The sequence below is a fragment of the Alligator mississippiensis genome, chromosome 10, assembly GCF_030867095.1.
Source record: "Alligator mississippiensis isolate rAllMis1 chromosome 10, rAllMis1, whole genome shotgun sequence".
Classification (NCBI taxonomy): Eukaryota; Metazoa; Chordata; order Crocodylia; family Alligatoridae; genus Alligator; species Alligator mississippiensis.
In genome coordinates this window covers 18589411-18615282 of record NC_081833.1, presented here as the reverse complement: position 1 = coordinate 18615282, position 25872 = coordinate 18589411, and the positions used below count along the sequence as shown (strand labels likewise).

The window sequence follows — 25872 nt, the reverse complement described above, 5'->3', positions numbered from 1 at the left end:
ATAACATAGATTCCAGTAGCATAACATGGGGTGGACAAGTGGTACATGGGTCCCAGGGGCTGCCTAGGGAAGGGTGCCAGAAAGAATGGGGGAAGGGGAAGAAGGCACTTCACCCTAGCAACAGTGAGCTCCACTGCCATTCTATGAAACTACAATTCCCAGAATATCTTGTGCACTATGACATGCATGGCCTACGCTGGCTGTTTCCTTGCAGTCAGAAAGTGCAGGAAGAGCCAGGCAGGCAGCAGGCAGGCAGCAACAAGGCAGGCAGTAGTCTTGGGGTGAGGTGTCCTGCCACCCCTGTCCTTTTGGCACCCCACCCCTTAGGCAATGCCTGGAGCATGTGTACTGTTTGCACACCCCATGTTACACTCCTGGAATCTATGTTAGATTTATTTCTAATTCCTTGCAAATTAAAGAACTTTTTAATTAAATTCCAAAGCCAAAGAAGGCATGTGAGAATCACCCGGCATATCGGAAGATCTATTAAGGGAAAGAGGCAGAATGTCAACCAAATCAGATGTCAAGATTTAAAAGCTCAATATGGCTTGTGTTCTGGGTCTAATGTACAAGCACTCTTTTAGCTATATAGGTTCCCCTTTGTTCTTAATAGTCGACCATGTGAATGATGAAAACCTCCCAAGCCTCAAGGCATAATTCAAGATTCCCTTGAAACATACCATTAACAAGTATGCAGATGTACACATCTACAATAAAAAAGACAAGCAGAGAAGAATCATCTAGTCTTGCTTAGTGCATCCCCCTACACACTTCTAATCCTTCTGAAAAATCACTGGTAGGTCTTACTTTCTCTCAGCAAATGACCATAAAGATACCTGGATGTATCAGTATCTATTTAGTGCTTCCTTTTGCTGTTGAATTTATAAAAAATAAACTTGGCAACCTGTTAGCTTTCACAGGTAGCAGTATATTATGTTTTAATTGGGAAAATATAAATAAAAACAAATATAACTCCATATTAGAAAAAGGGATTCAGATAATTCAGAAGCCCCCTTTGCCGCCGCCGCATATTCTACTTTGAAGATCTAATCCAACACCATATTTCTAATCTCTCTTGGTTGGCTTACCTCTGAAAGAAGAAAGTTTTAACTCAAGCTTTATGCACTTAGGATGCGGTTAAATAACCTTTTTATTACAATATCTATTTTCATCATTTTATTAGATCTGAGTTTCAGGTTCAAACTTAGAATAAAAATTCCCAGTTTGGGAAGAAATAGAACCCATTTCCCCCACCCCCAGGAGATTTTAGAGGCACAGATCAATGTTTGGATTGAAAAAATATACATGGAAGGGAATAACAGTTATTGATTGATTTGAACAAACTCCTCAGCTGTGAAGAGATATCATCAGAATCAAGAAGCACGTGTACTGCATTTGGGGCAGATGTGGAAGGTGTGCTTGTGGCCAAGAACGTGCTCCAGAGGGAAGAAATTTTCCACAGGGAAATCCAGCAGACTTTTCATCTAAGTCAACTCAATGTAGTTGTGCTCCTTGAATTGCCTGTGCAGGAATATGGTGATTGATTGTCTGCAGATTGTAGTATTTGACACTTCCGAAGTCTTCAAGCATCAGAGAATGTTACAAAGCAGATGAAAACTAAGGTGTTTTCACCTCCTGGCCTGAGAGGAAAAGATGCCCTGGTCTATGCAGTTCTCAGTTGCCCCTAATTTATGGGCTGTATCAGATTCAATGCAGGTTCTGTGCAGTTCTCCTCCCCACCAAGGCTCATACAGGCAGGGAGGATTAAAAATGAAACCCCAAATCCCCACCAGCAGTGATCTGTTGAGCAAAGTTCACTGATACTTTCTGTGCTTTTACAGATACAGATCTTAAGACTTCTCCAGTTTCTGCCCTAAAAATGCAGAAAAGGCATAGGGAAGGTTGCGCTCTCCATGTGGCAAGTGCTGCAATGTGCTCTCCACCTCAGGAAGGGCAGGAAAACATAGTGTTGCAGATGGGGATTGGGAACAAGAGGGAAGAAAGAGTCATAAAAATGGTAACAGAAGGTAAACTCATTGCAGCACCTTCATTAGGACAGGTGCCAGCTGCGCCTTCAGCTGCGGATCAATCTGGATGTTGCTCAGTTCCTTGATATTCATGACCATCTCGTGAGCTTGCAGAAACAGCTCCTTCCCCACAGCTTCCTCCACCCTGTCGCGCCATTCCACCAGCCTTGGCCTGCCCTCAAAGATGTCACAACCCACTCCAACAGGCTGCAGAGAAGGAGAGACAGCAGCTGTAAAACACTCTTGACGCTTCCATAAGGGAAAGCACCACTTCACCTATGCAACAGGCAGAATAAGACCAGAATGTATGTGATTGCCACAGAAGCAGAAAAAGCACTTGGAGGGTTATCAGGAAAGTGAGGAGGATCCATTAATCTGTTCATGCATCTGGGAAAAGCAGCAACTGGACTGGATTCTTGGCCCTTCTTAATGGCCCTGTGTCTGCTCTTGAACACAGTGGCAGCTTTTATGTGCTATCACAGGCAGCTGCCACTTGTGCACAGTGCTCAGGTACAAAAGATCCGGTGACCATCAGAGGTTGCTGTACAGTCTACTGTGAGGAAAGCTACACTAGATAGCAATGTAGTCCAGAGAAGGCTAAACCGTTAATTTAAACCTCAGTCTTACTTGGCATGATCCAACCCCCTCTATTTTTTTCTTGTCCCATCTTCCAAAACACGGCACTGCAGAGATGAAGAATTGTTATTTGTCTGCCATGGAGGACCTGGATTTTGGAGATGGAAATGCTATTGCTTTGTAGGATCCCAGCCCAGACAGCGTGAGGGTGAGCAACCTAGCTATGATTCACTTAACTTAGTCCGAAAAACCCCCCACTTTGTGTCCCTGGAGGAGTCACAAGCCAGGGTCTTTCAGGCCTGGTTTGGTAAGTTCCCACCTGGAGCAAGATAGTCTGTGTTCAGGAACTCCCAACCTCTGAGGCTTGGGTCTTTTATATTGTTACATACGAGCCTGTTCAGCATAGCTCCTTGCTTTCTGTTCATTGGATTTTGACTGTGTGACTGGAGAATAAAGTAAACAGCGATCAAAGGTGAAATGCAGGATAGTAACAGATAATCCTGGTGGAGGCAAAATGAGTGAGAAATATTTGTTACAGTCAGCTTCCTTGCTGGGCTCTGACTCCAGCCTTGGGCTCCATTCTCCAGTCCTGATGAATTAAACCTTCAACCCTATTTCTAAGGAAAGGGTGTCACATAATGTTTTTTCCCCAGGTCAGCTTCTCCCAAACAGGTCAGCTTCTTCCAATACTGAGACTGCCAGATTATAGCATCATGCTCACCTGCATGAGCTCCACAACAGCCACCAGGTCTGCCAGAGAGATCTCACTGCCCACAACGAACAGCTTGTCCTGAAGGAACTTCTCCTCAAACTGCTTCAGGGAAGCAGAGAGCCCCTCCATAACCTCCTGAAGTTTCTCTGAGGGCAATGGCTGGCCTGTGAAGAGGGGAATCAGCAGCTGCATGGAGAGGAGAAAGGAGACCTGGCATCACAGGTACACCTGCTCTGGATTTCATTTGTCTTTTCCTATGTAAGGGAAGACACCCAGTAGACTTCGTCAGCAAGGTACATCAACTGGCTGAAGAGGTGCTGTTTTCATGAATGACACCCAGGAGGGAAATTCAGATGTGCACCTAACTTAAATCAAAAGTATCCAGCCAAGATGGTTACAGTCCAAATGAGATAATACATAAAGGAGTGCACAGAGTAAAACCCCTAGTGCTTTATAGCTACACCGCCTCCTCTTCCTCCTCCTGCTGTACCTTTTAATGGAAACTCTCAGTTATTCTGAAAAGCTGAATGATGCACATGCTCTAACACTCCAGCCCCAGCTGACTGATGGGGATCTGGATCCCTACAAGCCCTGGGAACCACAGCTGAGTTGGCAGCCAAGGCTCCTTGGCTTCTGGCTTCACCATGGGAATCCTGGAAGCCCTGACAGCTGCAGCATAAGCCGGGGTTCTCAGGAGCCCCACAGCACCAAAGCTGCCTGCACCCACTCTCTCACACTAGCACAGGGAGTTCCTCCTGCATTCATTGTTATGGGAACTGGAAATAATGTGTCCAGCAGTGTTTCTTGAATCACTGTATCAACCTGTCTCTTGCCCCAAGGCAAGTCTAGTATTTACAGCTTTCAACCTAGATAAGAACGAACCTCACCACTCTGAATAAAGAAACTCTGACTCCCAACTTATATCCCCATCACATCTACCCTTCTTGTCATTTTGTAGTAGTGGATGTATGTACAGATGGTTCCCTCTGGTTTCCAAATTGGTGAGGCTGATAGAGAGCTGTGGTTAGAGAGAATAGAAGCCTTTCAGACTTGTGTAGTAAAGACTACATTGGAGAAACCAAAAGGACTGAGGCCATCCCTTTAAGTTCCTCTTTATGGTCTAGAGCTCAAGGTGGCTGCACAATAAAAGGAAGTTCACTAAGGAATCCCTTCCTTCCTGCCCCCGTCCTCCCCCTGTTCTATACTAGTATTGATCCTGAAACCCAGACTATAAGGATCTATGTTTCCCTGATGAGCTGCAGACCTTCCACATTTGATTTATGCTTTGAAAAAAAATTCTGAAAGCCTTCTCTACATGTCCAAATGCTAAATGGGAACAGCTCCCTCTGTGCAACTTCCTTTTATCTGGGGATGAGTGTGCTGTCTAGGCAGAGAGAAATTCCCTTTGTATCATGGCTGTTTAAATGAGTTTTTGGGAAATACCAGTAGTCCTAGCTAAGCCCTTACCTTGATCCACATGGTCTTAGGAGCATTAGCCCGGATGTTGGTATGATGCCAAGACAGATATTCATCAACAAGGGCTCGCTTCTGGATATCAGATGGGTACCAGTGATCAGGGGTATTGTACTTTCGGCTTAGGTACAGAAGAATTGCAGTGCTGTCCAGATGTTAGTGGAAGATGAAGGGCAGGAGAGTTAGATGCAAAAACATATTTGTCTACACCCTCCACCCTCCATAATGCTGTTTCTCCTAAAAAGCAAGGTGGCTGAGACTTTCAAAGGAGCTAAGGGAGGTGAGCACAAGATAGCAAATAATCTTCATCATCTGTGGACAATGCTTTCCCCGCTAGCAGCCATACTTTTTGATGGGTCTCTCTCATTCCTTCTGGTTTCCGAGGTGTTTGGGTACCAATGGAAGCTCTTTCTTTCCTATGCTGCATCTAATCAGATGAATTCAGGGCCTTTTCCCTCCAGGGTTTCCCATCCAGAACTGCTGAGTGAAGCCAGCAGAAATCCTGGCAAAGAGAGCTTGCTAGGATCAGGCCAGTGGTGTTTGTGGCAGTCCAGTGTCTGTGTCATGACTGACAAATGATAGGAAAAATCAGATAGTTACAAATCCTGACTATTTGCACAGATGTTTGTCAGAGACTCCAGGGGGGAGTGACATAGAAAAGCCTGTACTGATAAAAGGGAAGAAAGAAAATATAGGCATCCTGTGCCTAGTCAAAGAACGCAGACAGATCCTTGTATAACAAGGTTTTATTTATTTATTGCCTATTTGGCCCTCATCACTATAGTGCCCAAGGGACTTAGATGAACATAAATCCTGCCGTGATTTTTTATTACAGAGTACAAGTTGGTTTTTTAAGCTTTAAAAAAAATCTACTGCAGTGCCGGCATCCCAAATTTTTCAGTATACTTCATAAGCATGAAAACCAGTTGGCTAAATTAGTCTGTTTTCATCGTGGAAGTTATTTGAAAAGCAAGACAAAAGGGCAGGTCAGCTCCTGAGCTTGAAGGAGCTTTTATTACAATTTTATATCTAGTATGTGATTTTTGCCTTGAGTGTATCTTGTTCATGGTAAAGAGGTTGGAAATGTAAAAAAGCCCCTGCATACATTTAAGAAGGCACCCATTGGCCAAACATGGCCACTAGCCATGTTAGCTTCTTCAAAGTATGGCATCTGACAAAGGAGATAAACACTGTGACATTATTCTTCAGCTGGAAAACTGGTGTTTTCCCATTAAGAACACAAATCGATTGTGCAAGAAGTGGCCTGTCAAGCATACATAATGTCAGGTATTCCCAGACCCTTCTTACTATCAGCTCCAGTGTAGATTGAATCATGTATTTGAGTCAATACATGCACAGCTTTAAACACATTATTACCTTTCCTGTGAGTAAATGTCCTACAACTTTCTTGTTTGAAGGAGATACCAAAGTAGACTAGCAATCTAATTTACACATGCACATGGCTGATTGTGTAACCTTTTTTCAGCTATACAGAATGATACATCCTAGCTACCAAATGTGATAATTTCATCCCTACCAATGTGCCCATGATGAATGAGATTTGGGCTTGAATTCTTACCTCTCTGATAGGGTGAAGCTTCCATCTTTCAGTGCTGGCACTTTCTTCAAGATGTTCAGTTTGCCAGACTCTGCACTTTGTGATTGTGCTAACAAGAATTAAAAGTGGATAAGCCATAGATTAGAGGAGTCTTAATCTGTCAAGGCTGAAGTAAGCACCTACCTCAGCCTGGACCATCCATGTATGAGGAACAATCAAACCTGTAACAATATTCCACCATCATTTTACAATGGTCATGGGGATCTTTGTTGTAATTTTTCCACAATGCAATATTTTGAGATAAAAAGGAAAATAAATTAATGATTTTAAGAATAAGCAACCTGCAAACTTTTCAACCTGATCCAATTTGCCAGTGGCAGGAAGAATTTCAGGATGTTGCCTTGAGAATTCAGTCATTTGACACCTGTCAGCTGTAACTGCACAGCATATTGAAGAGTCCATTACAAATAAGCATTCAGATACCACGATGATTAGCTTGATACATACACCATACAGCTGATAGGTAGGGATCTTACAGAAGTCAATATCCCAGTGTCTTGGAGACAGGGAAAAAAGATGGAGGCTTGAATAAGAACAACTGATACTTTTGTCATGTTTGCAGAAGAATCAGAGAGGCCTAGAAGCAGCAGGTCTGTGTGCAAAGTTTTATAGTGAAGCTGATGGTCACTAACACCCCTTTCCCCCTTATTCTGAAGGCCAAAAGGAAGCCATTTTCCTGCAACTCATGAATGAGACCAACTCTAGCTATATTGGAAAAGGATGGAAAAGTAGCTTGAAAGTTGTGGGTCCACAGGGATCACTGCAGTGAATGAAAATCAACCACAGCCCAGTTGGCTTAGAAACACAGGGAGCAGAATATGGTTTGTTGGGTTCTGAATAGCAGGGAGGACTGAGTGCCACAAACAAAGAAGATGCTGAAGAACCTCATCATCCAGATCTCTGACCAGGAAAAGACTGAACATGGATGTTAGAAAAGCATCAGTTACTTTAGTACTTCAGGATGTCCCAGGAAGAAACTCATATGCCTGTTCAGATTCCCTGAGTCTGGAGTGCCAAGGGGCTGCAGCTCAGGGCTGCCATGCATTAGCCTAGCTCTGGTGAGGCAAGTTTGCACAGCACTTGCCTGTACTGTGCATGGCACCAGGCCAATGCTGTTAGCCCATCCCTTTCAGGAAAACCCAGCAGGTAGTTTCTTCTTCCTTCTCTCCCCATAATAGAGTTTAAATTCCACTGTTGCTGTGTTCCAAATAACAAGTGTACAGAGAGGTCGTTATTTAATCAGGTCTTCTGCTTCTCAAGGAAAGCAAAATACCTCCTGCTAAATGCACTATGGACTTATGAACTGGCACCTGATTTCCAGGGTTGGCATGCATATATGAATACAAGTTTTTTTTACCTGCTTTAAGGTTCCTGTATATTGGCGTACTAAAGTGAGAGGAAATCCAGTTCAGATCAGCATGGCCAAGAGTAGTAGTTAAATGATGGTTACTTTGTGGCCAAAAGGTTTTAGAAATACTGCAGTTAACACAGTGATTCACAGCTTCTAAACTCATTTCTCCATCTGGTATGTGGGGCAGGGGCAGGAATTCAACGGGACTCCCAGCTGACAAAAGAAAATCAGTCCCTGTAGCCCCAAGTTTTTTTAAGGTTGATTAATGGATGGAGAAACATGTAAGAAATTCAGTTAGCTGCTTTTTAAGTATGGCAACACATGGACAAATTAAATGAAAATAGCGGGGGAACCTATTGTGGGTCAGCTGATCCTTGAAAACAGTTTGTGTGTCTGCTTTATCCCCTGGCACCAATTAGCCTGAGAACTTCATCATAGCCCTTTGCCGGCAGTAATAGTGCATGGCTGAAGAAGTCAAGGTATCCAAAATCCCATGTGACCCATGAAGGACTGGAGTGAAGCTGGTGTAAGGCCTCCCTTGCCATTGTTGCATCTCTACAAATAGTACCTCACACCAGCACTGCCGAAATACTCCACAAAGCTAAACCTGTCAAATGAGATGCACAAACAAGATTCAGAAGAGAGAAAGGTCAGAAGACAAAGTACAGGGCCACCTCCCCTTATCTCCAATATTTAGAGCTTGAAAACAGTGAGGCAAATCGATCGGTGGTGTAACCTGACTGACATGCAAGGAGTTAAGTTTTGAGTGCGCTTGGCCCTGTTTATTTAGAAGAGGTCTAAGTGCCAGCAGCCACTGTATGCCCAGCTCTGTTGACAGAGTGAGCTGTTTGCCGAGTCAGGTAGGCTTTGCCATCATATAGCAGACACAGCACGCTGTGCAGAGGTGTTGTCCATACTCACAAGAGAGGGTCGCTGTCACAGAATGGGAGGATATGGGGTGTAGGAATTAGCCTGTCCTTCCTGCTTAGTAGCTTGGTTGTTTGTTTAAGTTAAAAAGGAAATTGCATCCATTTGTGCAGCCCAAAATCTAACAATTCACAAAATAATAAACATTTGCGACCACAAATGCACTGTGAAATCCTGCAGGTTTCTTTACTCTCTCTGGTGTCTGAGCCTATTGCTGGAGCCAGCCAGTGACCAAAGGGCATCGATGTCTTTTGGGACAGTGGCAGCAGGAGAGTGCCATGTAAGACTCTGAATTGAGTTCCAAGCTGCTTTTATAATGTACCAGACCTGGTAAGAACAAACAATCAGTGTCCCTTACTGGACTTCTATCTTCCCAGAGCAGGTTGGAAATTGGTTTGAATCTCACCTGAGCAGCTCTCCTCCTGCCAGGGTAATAAATGAGAAATGGCACCTTTTTTGCTTTGGCTGACACCATGGTTTTACTGACACAATGCAGCTGTGCTGCACAGTCCACCAAGGGTGTGTATGGAGCCACTTGGGGTTTCTAAGAGAATCATTCGAGCCACCACTGGTTTCATATTGCATGAATGGGATTAATCATTTAAGTGTTTTTGTGTTATGCTAATTATTGGGGCTGATTCATTTATTTGCAGGTAGCAAAGACCAGAACCCCTATTCTAGTTGACAGTACTAGACATAAGATGTAGGGCTCCATGTTCATGGGTGTTGACCTGATTTATGATTCCAGCTCTTTAATGGCAATTGAATCTGCTGCAATTGATTCTTGATGTCAAAACAACATGCCACCTCATCTGAGGAGGCATAGAGAACAGCTGTCATCCTGACTCTGAAAGCAATTTCCATGGGGAATAAATGCAATTCAAAAACTGTCAAGCAACAGGTCATGGTATAAGCAAGAAGGAATCCTAGATGTATGTCATTAGGGGAAAGGAGGTTCATAAGAGAGAAGTGGGTATAGTTTATGAAGCAAATTGAAAATGAGTCCTGCTATTCTCTGGCCAGTCATTCCCCAGAACTAAGCACTCCTGATAGCTCTGTATTGCTTTGGGCTCAGTACTGGCAGATGGAAGTGGCTGGGAGGTGCAGTCAGGAAACAGGGAACAGTCAGCTTAACCAACTGCACAGCCCTGAGCAGGAGCAAACCGAGTGCTTCTGATAAATGCACAGTCCCACAGAGTGTGCCTGTGCAGATAACCTAGGCATCTGAGTCCCTTGGAAAGCAATGCCCAGTGTCTGGGATGTCCTTCCATTGCATGGTCTCTGCAACTAACTAACCTATTCATTTACTAGATGCAGCTGTATGGTATTTCCAGGATTGTCACAAAAAAGCACAGTAGGGATAGGAGTCAATTGGGCATTCCAGGAACAGGCACATATTGACCAAACCATGGTAGTTAGTCCCCAGCAGCTTCTCGCCTGACACAGCAACTCTCTTAATAGGCCAGGCAGAGCATCCAGGGGATGGGACTATGGAACAGATTCAGTTTGTATTGTGCAACCCTACATGAGCTTTTCTGTCCCTTCCACTCAGGATGGGACACGATTAATTCATAGATTGTTAGGGGCTGGAAGAGACCTCACAGATCATCACGTCCAGCCCCCTCACTCTAGGCAGGAAGACAACTGGGGACAAGTGACCCCAGTGAGGTGACTGTCTAGTCTCCTCTTGAAAACCTCCAGGGTAGGTGACTGCACCACCTCTGGAGAGAGTTTATTCCACAATCTGGACACCCTAACTGTGAAGGAGTTTTTCCTGGTATTAAGCCTGAAGTGCCCTTCCAGGAGTTTATATCCATTGGTCCTGGTCTTCCCCAGGGGTGCCCTAGTGAACAGTTGTTCACCAAGCTCCTGATGCACTCCTCTGATATAGCGGTAAGTTGCTATCAAGTCCCATCTCAACTTTCTCTTCTTTAGGCTAAAGAGGCCAAGGTCCCTCAGCTTTTCCTCATATGGCTTGTCTTTCAAGTCCCTGATCATACGGGTGGCTACATCCTTATTGAAGTGCAGCATCCAGAACTGGACACAGTACTCCAACTGCGGTCTCACCAGTGCGGAGTACAGTGGGAGTATCACTTCCTTAGTTTTACATGAGATGCAATGGTTAATGTATGCCAGTGTGGTTTGCCCTGCTGGCCACCACATTGCACCAACAGCTCATGCTCATGCGATGGTCAGTCATTACCCCTAGGTCCCTTTCAGCCATGGTGCAAGTCAGGCTGTCACCTCCGAGCCTGTATGTATGTTGAAAGGAAGTCAGGATGATAGCAAAGGGCTGCAGACACTTGTCTCTAAACTTTGCGCCTTGGTGTTCCCTCCAAAATCAGTATCACGCCCCTCTCTCTACGTTTATTGCGGGGTGAGAGCATGTTTCCACTCTCAGGTCTTCCATTTTGTACTGGTCCCTAGTTAAGCACTGATGGTGCCATCCTTTCCTAGGAAATGGTTTTCACTGAAATCAGTAGTCTGAATTTCCCTGCAAGGCTTTTGCAATATGAGTCAATGAACTGGTGAAGTCCAACACCATGTGGCAGCTTATGGAGGAAGGGTATATTAAGAAGCAGTAGGTGAGGTGATGGTCACAAAGCTAAAATGGTAGGAAAACGTGGTGACAGAGTTAAAAAAGAAAAGAAACAATTATGAGCAATTACAGCATATCTCCCCTTATCGAAGGACCAACAAGATTCAGCTGATGTCGGTGAAAACAAAAGCGCTCCCTGATTGGAGACAAATATCTGCTCTTTGACATCTAAGCCACTCAGACCTATGATCAGAGATGGTGCTTGGAGGAAATCAACTCATTATCTTGCAAAAGCTGCATACAGAGCCAAACAAACCAATAAGCAGTTTAAGCCTGTGCCCATTGCTCTCTGCCAGGGCTTTGCCTCTAAATCTCAAGAGTCCTAAGCAATCTTCCATTTCTGGCACCCAATTCTTTGAATAGGGAGCTCCAGGATTGCCAGCTGTCTGGCTCCCGGCCACATAAATTTGCCTCCTGGCTACTGGATCATTTATCTGACAAGTTTTGTCAGAGATCATGTTACTAAACACTTCACAGCAGCCTGTTCTTGCTGTACAGATGGCACCAAGCTGTAACATGAGGATGCTGCCACATGCTGCTATAACTCTTGAAACTCAGACTAAATCCTTTCAGGCTAAAGATCCTGTACACAATTCCAAGACGCCTCTTGGCTGTTTGTTCCAGTGGTGGGAGAGGACCCTGGTGTGTCAGGTTGATGACAGGCACCATCCTGCAGACTGGCTGTAAGCCTTGTTAGGCAGTTGGGCAGGCATCAGGGTTGGAGCTCTCTGAGCACAACTCCAGGGAAAAGAAAGTTGCAAGATGATGCTGGGGAAGGAAAGAAGGCACCAAAGAGCCAGGAAGAGCAGGTGGGTGGGGAGGCCAATTCTGGGCTCCCAAGCCTCAATGGAAAGAGGAAGCAGTTCATTATGATTTTCATGCCATGCAGGAGCTAACTGTAACAAGGCCCTTACCTGCACGAGATTGCTCGGGGTTATTGCCTCCTGGTGTTCTCCTGCCCAGAATGGAATCTGGAAACAAAGGGACAAGAGAAGGGGGCAAATGCAAGGGAGTTTCTTAGATGAGGCTACTTTTTCCCCACCTGAAGAAAAGCCATGCTCCTTCAAACCTCCCAAGATGCTTCCAACCCTCCCTAGAATCTCTAGCATCTCCCACTTTCCCGCACAAGCTGAGCCCTCCCCCCGCCAAAATGTACGTGCCACCCACAGACATTATAATTACCTGTCAACACACTCTCACTTCACCCAGGAGAAACTACGCCACCCCTTACAGACTTATCCCATGCAAACATCTGGCCCTCTCCAATACCTCCAACCGAGAAGGCTCCCAAAATTTGACCTCAGCATGGCTCTGTCCCTTTCTGAACCTGCAGCCTCTGTTACTCAATTCCCAGACTTCCCTCTCCTATAAAGTCTCCCTCTCAGCAGAAAAGGGGGTTCCAGATTTTGAGTTCAGCTTATTTTCCTATCCTCTACATTACTAGGAAGCTACTTATGGCTTGTCTACACACAAAATGATTATCCCAGAATGGCTGTTTCAGGAAACTCCCAAGTATAGAGAAGCTCTGAAAGGAGGGAAGAAAATGTACAGCCCTTGTGGGCAGGTGGGCAGGAAAAACAGACATCACCAGCCTCTAGGGCTTGAGAGAATGGAGAAACAGGCAGGAGAGCTCCCTCTCTGCAAGTGCAGCACATGTCCCTGGACTCACAGGCACAGAGCTGGCTTAGCCCCTGGGGGAGGCAGGGTGCATAGGGGCAAGAGGGCTCAGCTCCCCTCACTCACCTTTGAACAGCTCCACATGCTTGAACTCAAAGGAAATGTTGTTTTTCTTGGCAAAGATGTAGATGGCACGGCAAGGCTGGGAAAGCAGGTCCAGGTAGAGCTCCAGCCCCATCCTGTCTGCTGGGCACAGGGAGTGGAGGGGAGAGGGGCAGAGAGTGCAAGTTTGTGTGGCTGTGGGATCAGCTGCACGTAGAACAGGGAGAAATTCCTTTCGAGGGCAAACAGTTAACTTTGAACCAATAGGGAAAGCCCTTTTTCTGCCTGGCAGATGTTTCTCCAAGGGAGGGGAAAGGGGCAAGGCAAAGGACTACAGTAGGTGGGTGGTAACTTTTACTTTCTAATTCAGGAAAGGATTAGGCATTTCCATAGGTACACTGACAGCAGGCATGGCTATGTAACTGGGGTGGGGACAAATACAAGGGAGAGCAATAAATAAATCTTGGTTCAAGATACGACGGGCTGGCAAGCTACGTCCACTGCTCATTATTGTCACTTCCCACTTGCACTCCCCACATCTGTTTGTTCTCTCCACCCAAGGTCTCCCACACACATAGGCTGTCAGCTTTCAGGGCCAGGCACTGTCTTGCCATAAAGTGTGTGCACAGCACCAGTGAGAGCAAAGCCCTGAACTCACAATGCAAATAAAACGTACTCACAAGGCATGTCTACATGTTCATTAATGTGCAGTGGTTACTTTGCATTTAATTTAGTATTTGTATAATCAAGTACTAAATAAATGGGCAGTAACTGGAGTTACTGCACAGTAGTGCCATGATCACCTTTTTAGGGACACTACTGCACAGTAGCCTAATAATACTGTGCAGTAGCATATTAGCACTGTCCGTGCTGTGATGCACTACAGCACAGCTGTATTATTAGGCTACCGTGCAGTTAGCATCTTGTGTAGTTGCACCCACAGTCACTAACTGCATAGAGGTAAAGAAGGTAAAGAAGAAGAGGAGTATACCTGCCTGGGAGGAGTATACCTGCTTGGCTTGAGCTTGCAGGGAAACAGTGAGGGGAGCCAAAGCAGAAATGAAGCTTAGGCTGGCAGCAAAAGTTAAGGATAACAAAATGTCATTCTTTAAGTACATAGGAAGCAAAAAGAAGGTGCAGGGTAACTTAGGGCCCCTTCAGGATGAACTACGGCAACTGGTAACAAATAGGATGGCCAAAGTGGAGCTTCTAAATGATTTCTTTGCATCCGTGTTCCTGGACATGAATACAAATACACATCCCATTGGGATTTTAAGTAAGCCCAATGTAGATAACAACCCACCAACTGTTCATGCTGACCTAGTAAAGGGGCACCTGGAGGGGGTGAATGTATTTAAGTCAAGAGGACCTGATGATCTTCATCCTAGGGTACTTAGGGAATTAGCTGGAGTCATAGTGGAGCTGCTGGCACAACTGTTTGAGCACTCGTGGCGCTCAGGACAGGTCCTGAAGGATTGGAAAAGGGCCAATGTGGTCCCTATTTTTAAGAAGGGGAGGAAGGAGGAACTAGGTAACTATAGGCTGGTTAGTCTCACCTCTATCCTTGGCAAGACCTTTGAGAAAATTGTTAAGTATCACAGTTGTGGGGGACCAGTGAGTAAAATGATGGGGCAATCAGCATGGGTTCAGAGCAGGCAGATCCTGCCTGACTAACCCAGTTTCATTTTAAGACTGGGTCACAAAATGCTTGGATGAAGGAATAGAGGTAGATGTTATTTACTTAGATTTAAAAAAGGCCTTTGACACAGAGTCATACTCAATAAATAAATAAACTAAACAGTTGCAATGTAGATTATTACACAGTCCCATGGGTAGAAAATTGGCTTATGGGATGCACCCAGAGAGTGGTGGTGGATGGGTCAGTTTCTACCTGGAGAAATGTAGGCAGCGGAGTCCCCCAAGGCTCTGTCCTGGGACTGGTACTATTTAATACCTTCATTAGTGACTTGGATGAAGGAGTAGAAAGCACCTTTGTCCAAGGGGAGGTACACAAACTAGATGGCAGGAAGCAAATCCAGGCTGATTTGGACAGGCTGGGGAAATGGGCTGAACAGAATAGGATGCAGTTTAACAAGGATAAGTGTCATGTGTTGCACCTGGGGAGGAAGAATCATCAATACTCTTATAGTCTGGGAGGGACCACTCTAAGCAGCACAACTGTGGAAAGGGATCTCGGAGTCGTAGTCAACTCCAAAATGAACATGAATCACCAATGCGATGAGATAATAAGTAACGCTAACCGCACCCTTTCTTGCATAAGTAGGTGCATCACAAACAGGTCTAGGGAAGTGATATTTCCCCTCTATGCGGCATTGTTCAGGCCGCAGCTGGAGTACTACATTCAGTTTTGGGCACTGCACTTCAGGAGGGATGTGGATAACCTGGAAAGGGTTCAGAGGCAGGCCACCCGTCTGGTTAAAGGCCTACAGAAAAAACCCCTAAGTGGACTGATTGGGAGACCTGAACCTCTTTAGCCTCCACAAGACGAGGCTGAGAGGTGATCTCATGGCTGCCTACAAACTCGTCGGAGGGGGGCAACAAGAAATAGGGGATACAATGTTTACCCAGGTTCCTGTCGGAGTAACTAGAAATAATGGCCACAAACTGGAAGAAAGCAAATTCAGGCTGGACATTAGGAAAAAATTCTTTACAGTGAGGGTTGCCAAAATATGGAATAGGCTTCCAAGGGAGGTGGTATTGTCCCCTTCCTTGGAAATATTTAAAAGGAGATAGGACAGACACCTGGCTGGGGTCACCTGACCCCAGAGCTCTTTCCTGCCCAGGGCAGGGGATCGGACTTGATGATCTAATAGGTCCCTTCCGACCCTAATAACTATGAAACTGTGAAAGAAGAATCTTCTGTGGCTAGGCTTTTCTGTAATTCTCTTCTATGGGCTTTCTTGTATCTTCCTCTAGAACAGGTGTGGCCAGAGTTACTCACCTGGGAGCCACATCCGATACTCCACCTAAGTTCAAGAGCCAGAGAGTGGGGGGGAAGGGGTGCTGAGTGACCCAGAGTGGGGGTGACCTCCCCCCTGTCTCCTGCTGCTGCAGCATCGAGCTGCTCCGGCTTTCCCTAGGGGAGCGTGCCCTGGGGTAAGCCTCACGACTGCAGCCTCTGCTCTGGCAGCCTGGTGCCTCAGCTGGCAGTCCCGGGACAAGTGGGTGGGGCCAGAGTACTTTCAGAGCCACAAGTACCATGGGTGCATGCGGCTCATGAGCCGCAGTTTGGCCACCATGGCTCTAGAACGCCTGGCACTGGTCCCCGCCGGGGTAGGCAGCTGGGCAGGATGGATACCCAGTCTGATCCAGTGAGGCTATTCCTATTCCCGTTAGCTTAGTGCCTCCCCCAGATGGCAGCTTTGGACTGGCAAAACCCCAAAACTGAGGAGCCATTGGGGTTTCTTTTTCCCCGCTAAACTTTGGTATTAATGGATACAATTTGTCAAATATAAGATTCAGCATTTAACAATATATCCAGTCCCCTAAAACATAAAGACAGGTATTTACCGTCCATCAACAGCGTTCCCTTTACCCAAGTCAATGTCCACAGGACTCCTGTGTTCTTCGACACCTCCTTTATGTTTTGGTTAATGTTCGGTTTATGTGTTTCATCATTTCTCTACTATAATTCACCCCCTCTTTTTCCTCAGCACTCTGAATAATACAAATCTCACTCACCTCTGCTTTTATGTTTTTAATTCATTCCAAATTTGTCCTTAAATGTTAACCCATAGAACTCAGGACTGGGGTGGTACAGGCACAGGCACTAAGGTGCATGGTTGACAGCCCAGAGGGCACAAGTTTGAAGCTGTAGCAGAAGTGCTTATGGGGCACCTATACACGTTCTGGGGTGGGGGGAGCAGTTTAATTAGAATGGCTCTGAAAGCCAGTCTAATTAAAGCACCCAGAGTATCTTGTGTATCAGCATCCCCATGCTTCAAAATGGCAGTGGGGGTGCTTTATCTAAAGCTAGCCAAACGTGCTTTAGATAAAGCGCCCCATCACCATTTTTCAGTGCGGGGACACTGATGCACATGACACTGGAGTCTGCTGGAGTGTGGTAATTACCATGCTCCAGCAGACTCAATTAACTGAGTCTACTCCAATGCACTGTACTTGCAGCATGTTGGAGCAGCCTTTGCGCTTGTGCATAGGCACCCATGGTGTGGCCTGTCAGATTTCAATGAACCTGCAAATTCTGCTAAATACCTTGTCACAAAGATGTGGAAAAAGAAGCTTATAGAATTTGCCCTTTCCTTCAACATTCAGAAAAGTTTCTTGAGTTTTCTTGTTTGGATACAGGAGAAAATTTCTTTTTAGCAAATTAAAAAAAAAATCCTTTTCCCCCGTAGAACTTTGACTTAATGGGGCGTTTCTATTCCTAAAACTTCCCAAACTTTTTGAAACCAGGCAGTAATTTTAGGGGTGTCACTTCTCTTCCAGGCTTCTGCAATTGTGCACTTGTAATATTTGCTGCCACTAGAAGATGAGTGATCAATTCCTTATGATTTGTATGTTGCAGAGTTTTCAGGAAAGTTCATTAGGAACACTAGGGGTTATCTGATAGTTGGCATCCTGATTATTTCCCTCACTATGTCTCCAAACTTCTTCCAGAACAGTTTAAATCTAGGACATGTCCATCATCTGTGGTAGAAACCTCCCGACTGATTGCATGCGCCCCCTCCCCGCTGGTGCGGCAGGGTCTCTTTCTCCATTCAATGACATGAAAGACAACAGGGGTGAGTGGACTAAGCATAGGACTAAGAATAAGGGCCCCTGTGAAGTGAACCTAGACCTGACTGACTGCTGCTATTCCCCTTACAGTCCCATCACTTAATCTCTCTGCTTGAATTTGCTCACCTGTAAAGCTAGGATGACAGTACCTCACTCTCTCTCCCAAGGCCCATCATGACAATGCAGTGGCCAGAAGCTCAGCAGCCTCAATGCCATAGTTTGTTTGAAGAGTTGGCTTTTCAGATACTTTTCAAAATGTTGCCAATCATGGATACGCTTCAGTGCAAGCAACTGCAGCTCCTGCTGCAGGGGAGAGTGGTGATGCTCTACAGCTGGTGTGGTCCTTTGTTCTTGTTTAGTAATATGTCAAGTTCCCCTATCTTCTAGGGGACCTTCCCCCAAATCCTAAACTGGATGCTCTGTAGAGGGGTCGCATGAGTGGGGAGGAAGCAGAAATGGTTTTACAGCTCTTCCCAGAAACAGGGCAGCTCTGGCTGCTGGAGGTTGGGGAGGCAATGCAGGACAGGACAGGACAGGACAGGACAGGACAGGACAGGAGAGGTGGTTTAAACTGTTTCTCTCCCAGAGGAAAATAACTTCTGAGTAGTGGCAGATGAACCATAGCGAGTACTTGATAGTCAGCTTCCTTTCCTTTTTTGTGTCTGTGACAGGTTATTTAGCAGAATTCAGATTCACTGGAACTTGAGAGACCATGCCAATGAGTGCTTCTGCTTTGGCCTCAAAGTTGTGACCTCTGGCCTGTCAACCATGTGTCTTAGCACCTGAGTCTCTCCATTTAGCCAGCAAAACAATGGCAGGCAGCATGTTGCTCTTCACAAACCAGCTTTGTGGATGCTTCAGCAGTCCTGGGGAATGCAGGTTTCTCTGTATTTACCCTGGATACTGTCCCAAACTATGTTGGACAATGCTTTTAATCTTGGCACAGAAGTTTTTGTTTCCATCTTCCTCCCTTCAAACAGGTTTCCCTCAGTAACATCCTGGATTAAGTCCTTGTTTTCTGTGAACTTGCTAGTTTTTAATATTGAGAAGCTTTATTCAAATGCAGGGAAAGAGAGGGCGTATCTCTCTCCCTGCATGCATTATAGACTGAGAGACAGAACCAAGATTCAAGAGGTAATGGCAGTTGCCACTGAAAATTGCCTATAACAACCTAAGGCAGGTGCCAAGCTGTTGGTGCAGTATCTTTTGAAGCATGAAGGAGGTTTGGTGACCAGGACCTGGAGTTCCCTGCTGATCTGCACTTACCCTCTCCTATCCCTTGTTTTTAAAGTTTCCCTGCAAGTAAAGAACCGAAGGAATCCAGATGGAAGTCAAGCCCATGCTGTGCTGCAAACCACTCACCATTCTGGAGTGGGGCTGGGATTTTTGCGATTCCTGGAGGATGGATATGCTTGCTGTATGTGTTTGAAGAATTACAGCTTTTGGGAAGCAACCTTCTACATAGCCAGAACCCAGAGCAATGGAGCCAATAATGGAGTCACCCGGCAATCAAATCCGTGTGAACCCAATCAATATCCCCTTAACTCTACCACAGTGCCTGGGCTCTACACTTCAGACACAAGTCCTCTGAAAGAGTCACAAGAGCCCCAAGGAAAGGAAATCAGAGGATTTCCTGCCCTTTAATTTACTGCATGCACAATCATTACATGGCACTATGAAAAAGCTTTTGGATGCTGTGCACAGAGGGAGCCCTCTGCCTAGATGAATTCATGTATGCAACAGTCTCAATAGATTTTCTTTGTGTTGATGCATGCATACTGCCAGGATCCTGCTCTGTGCTTTCTAGGAGCACGGAGATTGCTGTTAAACTAGCCTGTTTTCAAGAATCTCCTGCACAAATCTCCTCTGGAGCCACCTGCAAGATGGCATGCAATGAGCCCCCCAGTACCACACTTACAGAGGCATTTTTCAGGAGTGGAGTAGCACATTAAGTCTCCTTCTCAGATTTTGTACCTAAGGAGTGAGAGAGATGATCTGTGGAAGTGTTTCATTTTTCGTTTCATTTTCTTCCCACAGAGCTAAAAGCAGCCAAAAATGGAACCAGGAGGCCAGGAAATAGAAAGAAAATGCAGCTACAACATTACAAGCTTACAACCACTGCAGGCTTCATCTGATTTTTCATTCTACCTCAGCTGGTACATTACTCAGTTTTTGTATAGTTGTACAGTTTTTCTGCTGCAAAGAACTCAGAAAGACCGCAACTATGGGTTTCTATTTGAAATCTCTGGGTTTATCTTGTCAATCATGTTTGCAAACCTAACAGTGCGAACATTATGTAGCACCTTACCGCAGACTTGAAAAGATCTCAAGGAACTGCTGGGTACTGTGGCACCCTGGTTGCAAATCACTGCTCTGTCATGCACCTCCTAGAAGAACTCTTCCCCATGGCTGCTTCTCTGGCCATGCCACACTGACAGCTTGGGCCTGTCCTCAAAGATGTCAGAACCAATTTCAAGAGGCTGCACAACTGCTTCTTATGCAGCAGACTCTTCTTGGCAAACCCAAAGACTGTGGCTGGGAATGTACCTGCAATTGCCACAGTTATAAAAGGACTTTAACAAGGGGTTTCCAAAAGACAATGCTTAGAAACTGTTCTTTCACCACATGTAAGAAGAAACTGAACAGTATTGCTGTCCTCAGCCTGAAGCACAAAGGATATTAATATATGAGGGTACTGGCACCAGGGGTCGTTTTTGGATCTGGTAGCATTTAATATCTTAATTAATGATTTGGACAATGGGATTGAGTGCAGGCTTAGCAAATTTGTGGATGACACTAATTTGGGTGGAATTTCAAACAGTCTGGAGGGTAGGGTTATGATCAGGAATGACCAGAATGGCCTGGAAAACTGGTCTGAAATCAATCAGATGAGATTCAACAGCAACAAATGCAAAGTCCTGCACATGGGATGAAATAATTGCATGCACAGATACAGACTGGGGGATGACTGGCTAGGCTGCAGTAGTGCAGAAAAGGACCTGGGGGTTACCATGAACAATAAAATGAATCTGAGCGAATGGTGTATTCTTGTTGCAAAAGAGGCCAACCGTACACTGGTCTGTATTAACAGGAATGTCACTTGGAAATTAGGAAGCGATTCTTCCACTCTATTCAGAAGACTGCTGGGATGATAGGAGACAGGAGGGATACCCAGGCTGAGGGTGGAGATTTAGGAAGGAAGGACCCAGGGAAGCAGGAGGAGTGATTTTGTCCTGAGGAAGAAATGGAGCACCAAGAGTAGAGATACAAAAGCAGCTTGAAAGTCTACAACTTTTAAGCTGTATCTGAGTAATGTAATGCAATGCAGCATCTTAGCAAACACCATAGACAGCCCAGCTGGCTTGACCACAGAGAGCAGAATCAAGTCTGGCTCTGAACAACAAGGAGGACTGAGCTCTTCACAAGCGAAGAAGATACTGTCAACAGGAGCTGGTCACCTGGCAGTAGGAGGTTGAGGAAGCATGCAGAGCTCTGACTAAGAAAAAACAGAACATGGACATCGGCGAAACCACCAGTGTTGCTGACAGTCCCAAGACAGAACGTATCTGCAGACAAGTGTCTCCTGAGTCTGGAGTACCAAGGGCCTGCAGCTCAGCACTGCCATGCATTAGATCTGGGGAGGGAAGCTTGCACAGCACTTGAGTGCATTGTGCCTGGATATAGGCCAATGCTGTTAGCCCATCCCTTTCAGGAAAATTCAGGGAGTAGTTTCTTCTCCCCCTTTTCCATAAAAGAGTTTAAATTCCTTTGCAGGTGCTAACAAGTTCACTTTCCAGTTTCCTCAGAAGCAAGCATATCAGACCATCCCCTTGGTATGTTTTGTATTTCACTTCTTAATGGTCTAGAAAATATATCTCAGTTTGTCTTTGGTTTTACCTTTTCTCTCCTTCATTTCATACCAGACATCTCAAGTCTTTAGATTTTGGCCTTTTATGGGGGGTCCCTGGCAAACACTAGACCCAAACAGCAACCTGAGCTGCAATCTCTGCCTGCCTTCCAACTGAGAGAGAAGTGGATGCTGGTTGGATATTAGAGTGAGCTGTGGGACAAATTCCTTGTACGGTTTGCAGCCCTGTGTATTACTGCTTCCCAGACTCTCCATAGGTGTGCAAGGGGCCCTCCTATAGATGGCCAGAGGTAGAAAACATGCAGGAGCTCTTTTTCTTTGAGAAAGGATAACACTTCTGAAGGTGTCTTCTTAGGATCAGTAACAGTCACAGTTCTTGGTTGCTTTCTCTTTGCAGTTTACTCAAAGCAACTGAAATACAACCTGTTCAAAGCACTGCTGCCCAAAGTCACCCTCCTGACTTCCTAATCAAATAGCTAAGCATGTACAGTTTACGTCATCTTTTATCTTTTATTTTAGCTTTCAGTAGACAGCTCCTTGCATTAGGATAATCACTGCTACCTTTGCCACCATTGTTGCCTATCTCACCAGGAAGGACCAGGAGTGAAGATTTGGAAACTGAATTCCCCTGATACCCCAGGACACAAACCTTTTGGCACAACAGGCTCATTAGTAACACAGGGTGGTGAGACCTGCTCAACTGGTCCTGGTGCCGATCTCTGCACAGAGACTTCCCTGGGGGCCCTCAGCATGGTACTTTTCACCAGTCCTGAATATTTATTAAGTCAAACAACACTCAACTCACATGCAAAACAAAAAGGGAAAAAAGTGTGAAGACAAAGTACAAGGACAAAGTCCCTTATCTTTAGTATTTGGAGCAGGAAAACAGTGAGGCAATCAGTTGTTGCTGTAACTCCACTGGCATTCAAGGAGTTACATCAAGAGTGCATTTGTACCAAGAGGCTCTGAATGCCAGCAGTCTTTGTATATCCGGCTCTGTTGACAAGAGTGAAGTGTTTGCTCAGTTAAGATGGGCTTTTGGATCATGGAGCAGACAGCACAGGTCAGAGGTAACACTTACAACCACAATCATCCTGTGAAATTCTGCAGGTTCTGCTGTTCTCTTGTGCCTGGGTCTGTTGCTGAAGACAGCTGGGGAACAAAGAGCACGGATGTCCTTCGAGACTGTAGCAGCAGGAGAGTGCCATGTAAGACTGAACCAGGTTCCATCCTGGTTCAATGAGGGAACATTCAGGGCTCAGATTATGGTGGAGCTCAGGGGGGGCTGAGCCCCCCCATAAGAGATGAGAGCTCCCCCCCCGCCCCCCCATAAGATCTGAAAATCATAACCTGGCAGGTCTCTGACTTTACTAGGACATTGTGATGGGCATCCCAATTTTTTTATTTTTTTTTGCAGATGCCCCCAAGAGTCAAAGTGTAATTCAAACCCTGGGAATAATCCTGGTAAAATACAAAATCACTGCCCTGGAAAGGTCTGATGCCTCATCAGAGAAGGTTGAAAATGAGCTCAGTATCTCTCCTGAGGGGCTCTCAGTTCTGCTGCCAGCCTTGCAAATAAGAAAGGGCACCTCAAGTACCTTGGTTCATACAATGGTTTTGCCTACACAATACACCCATGCTGTATTGTCTGCAAGAGGTGTGCTGGGGTTTCAGGGAAAAACACTGGATAAATCTGCTTGCCAAGATTATTGTTCTTTGTATTTGGACCATAGCTGTGGTGCACATGAGCTGGGGCAGTGCACAGTGTCTGTCACAGTGGGTGTGGGAGGCTCATGCTTTGCAGAAATGGGAGAAGCTGAAGGTCAGGGATTTGGAGGCTGGGCAGAAAGAAAAAGCAGTGCTGATAAGAGGGGCAGGGTGGGGGAGATGTCTGGCTGACTCCAAATCCTCTCAATTAGATGAGATCCCAAAGCTCATTTACTCCAAGGAACTACAGCAGCATCCATTTTATACTGATCAGGCAGAAAAGCTTTGCCCATCACCTCTCAATGTACTAGTGTCCAAAAAGGAAGGGTAAACCTATGTGAGAGGGTCCCATCATGACCTGTGATGGCCCTACAGACCACATTCTTTAGAGCTAACCTTATGAGGCCCATTGCTAACAACAGCAGAATGAAACAAGTGCAACCTTCTCCTGTGGGACAGGCAGCCATAGTGCAGGTGTTATTGGTGGAAAGGAAAGAGCAGCTCTTGCTTGGTTTGCAGACCTGAGACCATCGGTTTCTGTCTGACGTGTACCTGGCTGAAAACAGACACTGCTTGCCTGCATTCTTATCTGGGAACAGGAAAACTGAAATAACTTTGGAATCTAACATACTTTGTCACTAATGATCCTACTTGTTGGTGGCTTTGGATTTCACTCAACTTGTAGGCACAGGAAACTAGGTTGGTTCATTTTACTTTCTGGCTTTCAAGCACCAAGGTGCTGCTAGGTCCTTCTGAACTGAAAAGTCTGTGTTTGGACATTTTGGAGGTTCCTCAAGCTGAAGACAGAAAATAAAATCTAAACAAGAGAGCTGCTCAATGGAAAAACCCAGCCACCTTTTACAAGGACTGTGCATCCACCTGAATGGAAGGGCCAAGCTAACCAAGTGAAAATCCATACATCGCAGAATTTTCACAAATGTTTCAGCACTGGAGGACAGGGGAGAAAGGCTTTTTGGTGGTGCACTTATACTCCAAAAACAGATTTTTCCCATTCAAGTGGAAAGCCTAAATTGTTGGTCCGTCTAACTGCCTCCCTACAAGCGCGAGCAGAGGAGGTATACTCCTCTTTGGTAATCTCTCCCTGTTTCCACTTTTTATGTGCTCCCCTTTTAGCCCGTAGGCTGCCCTGGATTTCTTTGGTCAGCCAAGGAAGCCTCCTGGCCCCTTTCCCTCTTTTTCCTCACATCGGGATCATCTCCCTCTGTGCCTGAAGGATCATTTCCTTAAGGTACAGCCACCCTTCCTGGGCTCCCAACTCTTCAAAATTCCTACTCTGCAGTGCGTCCTTGACTAAATGCCTGAGTTGATTGAAATCAGCTTTCCTAAAGTCTAGCACTTTCACCCTACTAGTTACCTTACCCACTCTCCTAGAACACAGTCCCCTGGCAGCCATCCTTGCTGCTGGCACGCACCCTATAATCTCTAGGGGTGCATAGTCAAAGCAGAGCAGCACACTCCACCTCTTCCCAGTGAGACATGTCCATCCAATTTGCATGCCTTGGACTAGCAGCAACTCTTGACTGGAAAGAGCACAGTGCACCTGTAGCACTATAAAGTATTAACAATAAATCTCTTTTTTCACCTCAGATATTGTCCTGGCCCATCAGTCTGTGATTCCCCATTCATTTTCCTGTGCTGCTCTGTCCCCCTTGAGATGCCTAACACAAGCCATCTCAAATGCATCTACAGCCCACAGTTCTGAAAACCTGATTTCCTTTGCTTCTCCCCTACTTTTTTCTCTCAGAAATGAGGACTGGCAAAGGGGCAGGAAAGGAAAGCACTGCAAAAGACCAAAAAGACACAGGCAGGATGGGCCAGCCTGCGAGTTTCTTCAGTACTTTACCCTGAAGCAAATGTAGGTCAGAGAACAGCAACCTCAAGCTCCCCCAAAAGCAGAGTGCCATAGATGAGGCCTGAATTCCTGCACTGTTTGTGGCAGGCAGACAGGAGGCAAAAGGAGAAGGCTCTGGCTGGCTGGCACTGCTATGACTGCAACAGAGCTTTGTGAAGGATGAATCCAGCTGCGTGTGCCTGACCGCTGGGGAGAGCAGCAGCGCGGTTGGAGGGGAACTGAACCACTTCAGGCTGCGTGGGCATGCCAAATGTTGTGCTCTTACGTAGGACTGCCAGCCAGGCCCCATCTGTGCAGTTTTTGCAATTGCATTAGAGGCCTGGCCTTTCCTACTGCTGAAGTATGATGGGTTGACTAGCATGTCATGCAGGTATTTAGCCCACACCTGTGACAGTTCTGTGTATTTATTGCTTCATATTAAAACAAAGCCCCCCAAAATTGTTGGGACTCAGAGCCTAGGGGCAGGTGGCTAACCGAAGTAGGCAGAGCAGTTGTAGTCTGGGCAAGCTACCCATTTCTAGCAGGAGAAGCCAAGGCTGCAACTCTACCGTTCCCATTCTGTTACCTGTGCATATAACAAAAATTTACAGGAGTCAGCATAGTAGTGGCATTGCCTCAGCACAGACATTACATCTACTGCTGACCAGCTACCTTGCATAGTGTA

General features: G+C 45.7%; 1 protein-coding gene across 1 annotated transcript; it reads right to left on the bottom strand.

Annotated features, from left to right (window-relative positions):
* Positions 1-1161: 1161 nt before the first annotated feature.
* On the bottom strand, positions 1162-14142 carry LOC102572747 (glutathione S-transferase theta-1). Its single transcript, XM_006277007.4, has 6 exons — positions 13027-14142; positions 12198-12254; positions 6368-6455; positions 4783-4933; positions 3325-3501; positions 1162-2234 (listed from the first exon to the last, which is right to left on the bottom strand). The coding sequence occupies exons 1-6, from the start codon at positions 13136-13138 to the stop codon at positions 2034-2036; spliced, it is 786 nt and encodes a 261-aa protein (XP_006277069.1). The 5' UTR covers positions 13139-14142; the 3' UTR covers positions 1162-2033.
* Between the last annotated feature and the right edge of the window lie 11730 nt (positions 14143-25872).

Coding starts and splice junctions, on each gene's coding strand:
- LOC102572747 (XM_006277007.4), bottom strand. CDS start 13,138: ATGGGGCTGGAGCTCTACCTGGACCTGCTTTCCCAGCCTTGCCGTGCC. Junction 12,255..13,026: donor GCATGTGGAGCTGTTCAAAG/GTGAGTGAGGGG, acceptor CTTTGTTTCCAG/ATTCCATTCTGGGCAGGAGA. Junction 2,235..3,324: donor CTGTTGTGGAGCTCATGCAG/GTGAGCATGATG, acceptor CCTTCTCTGCAG/CCTGTTGGAGTGGGTTGTGA.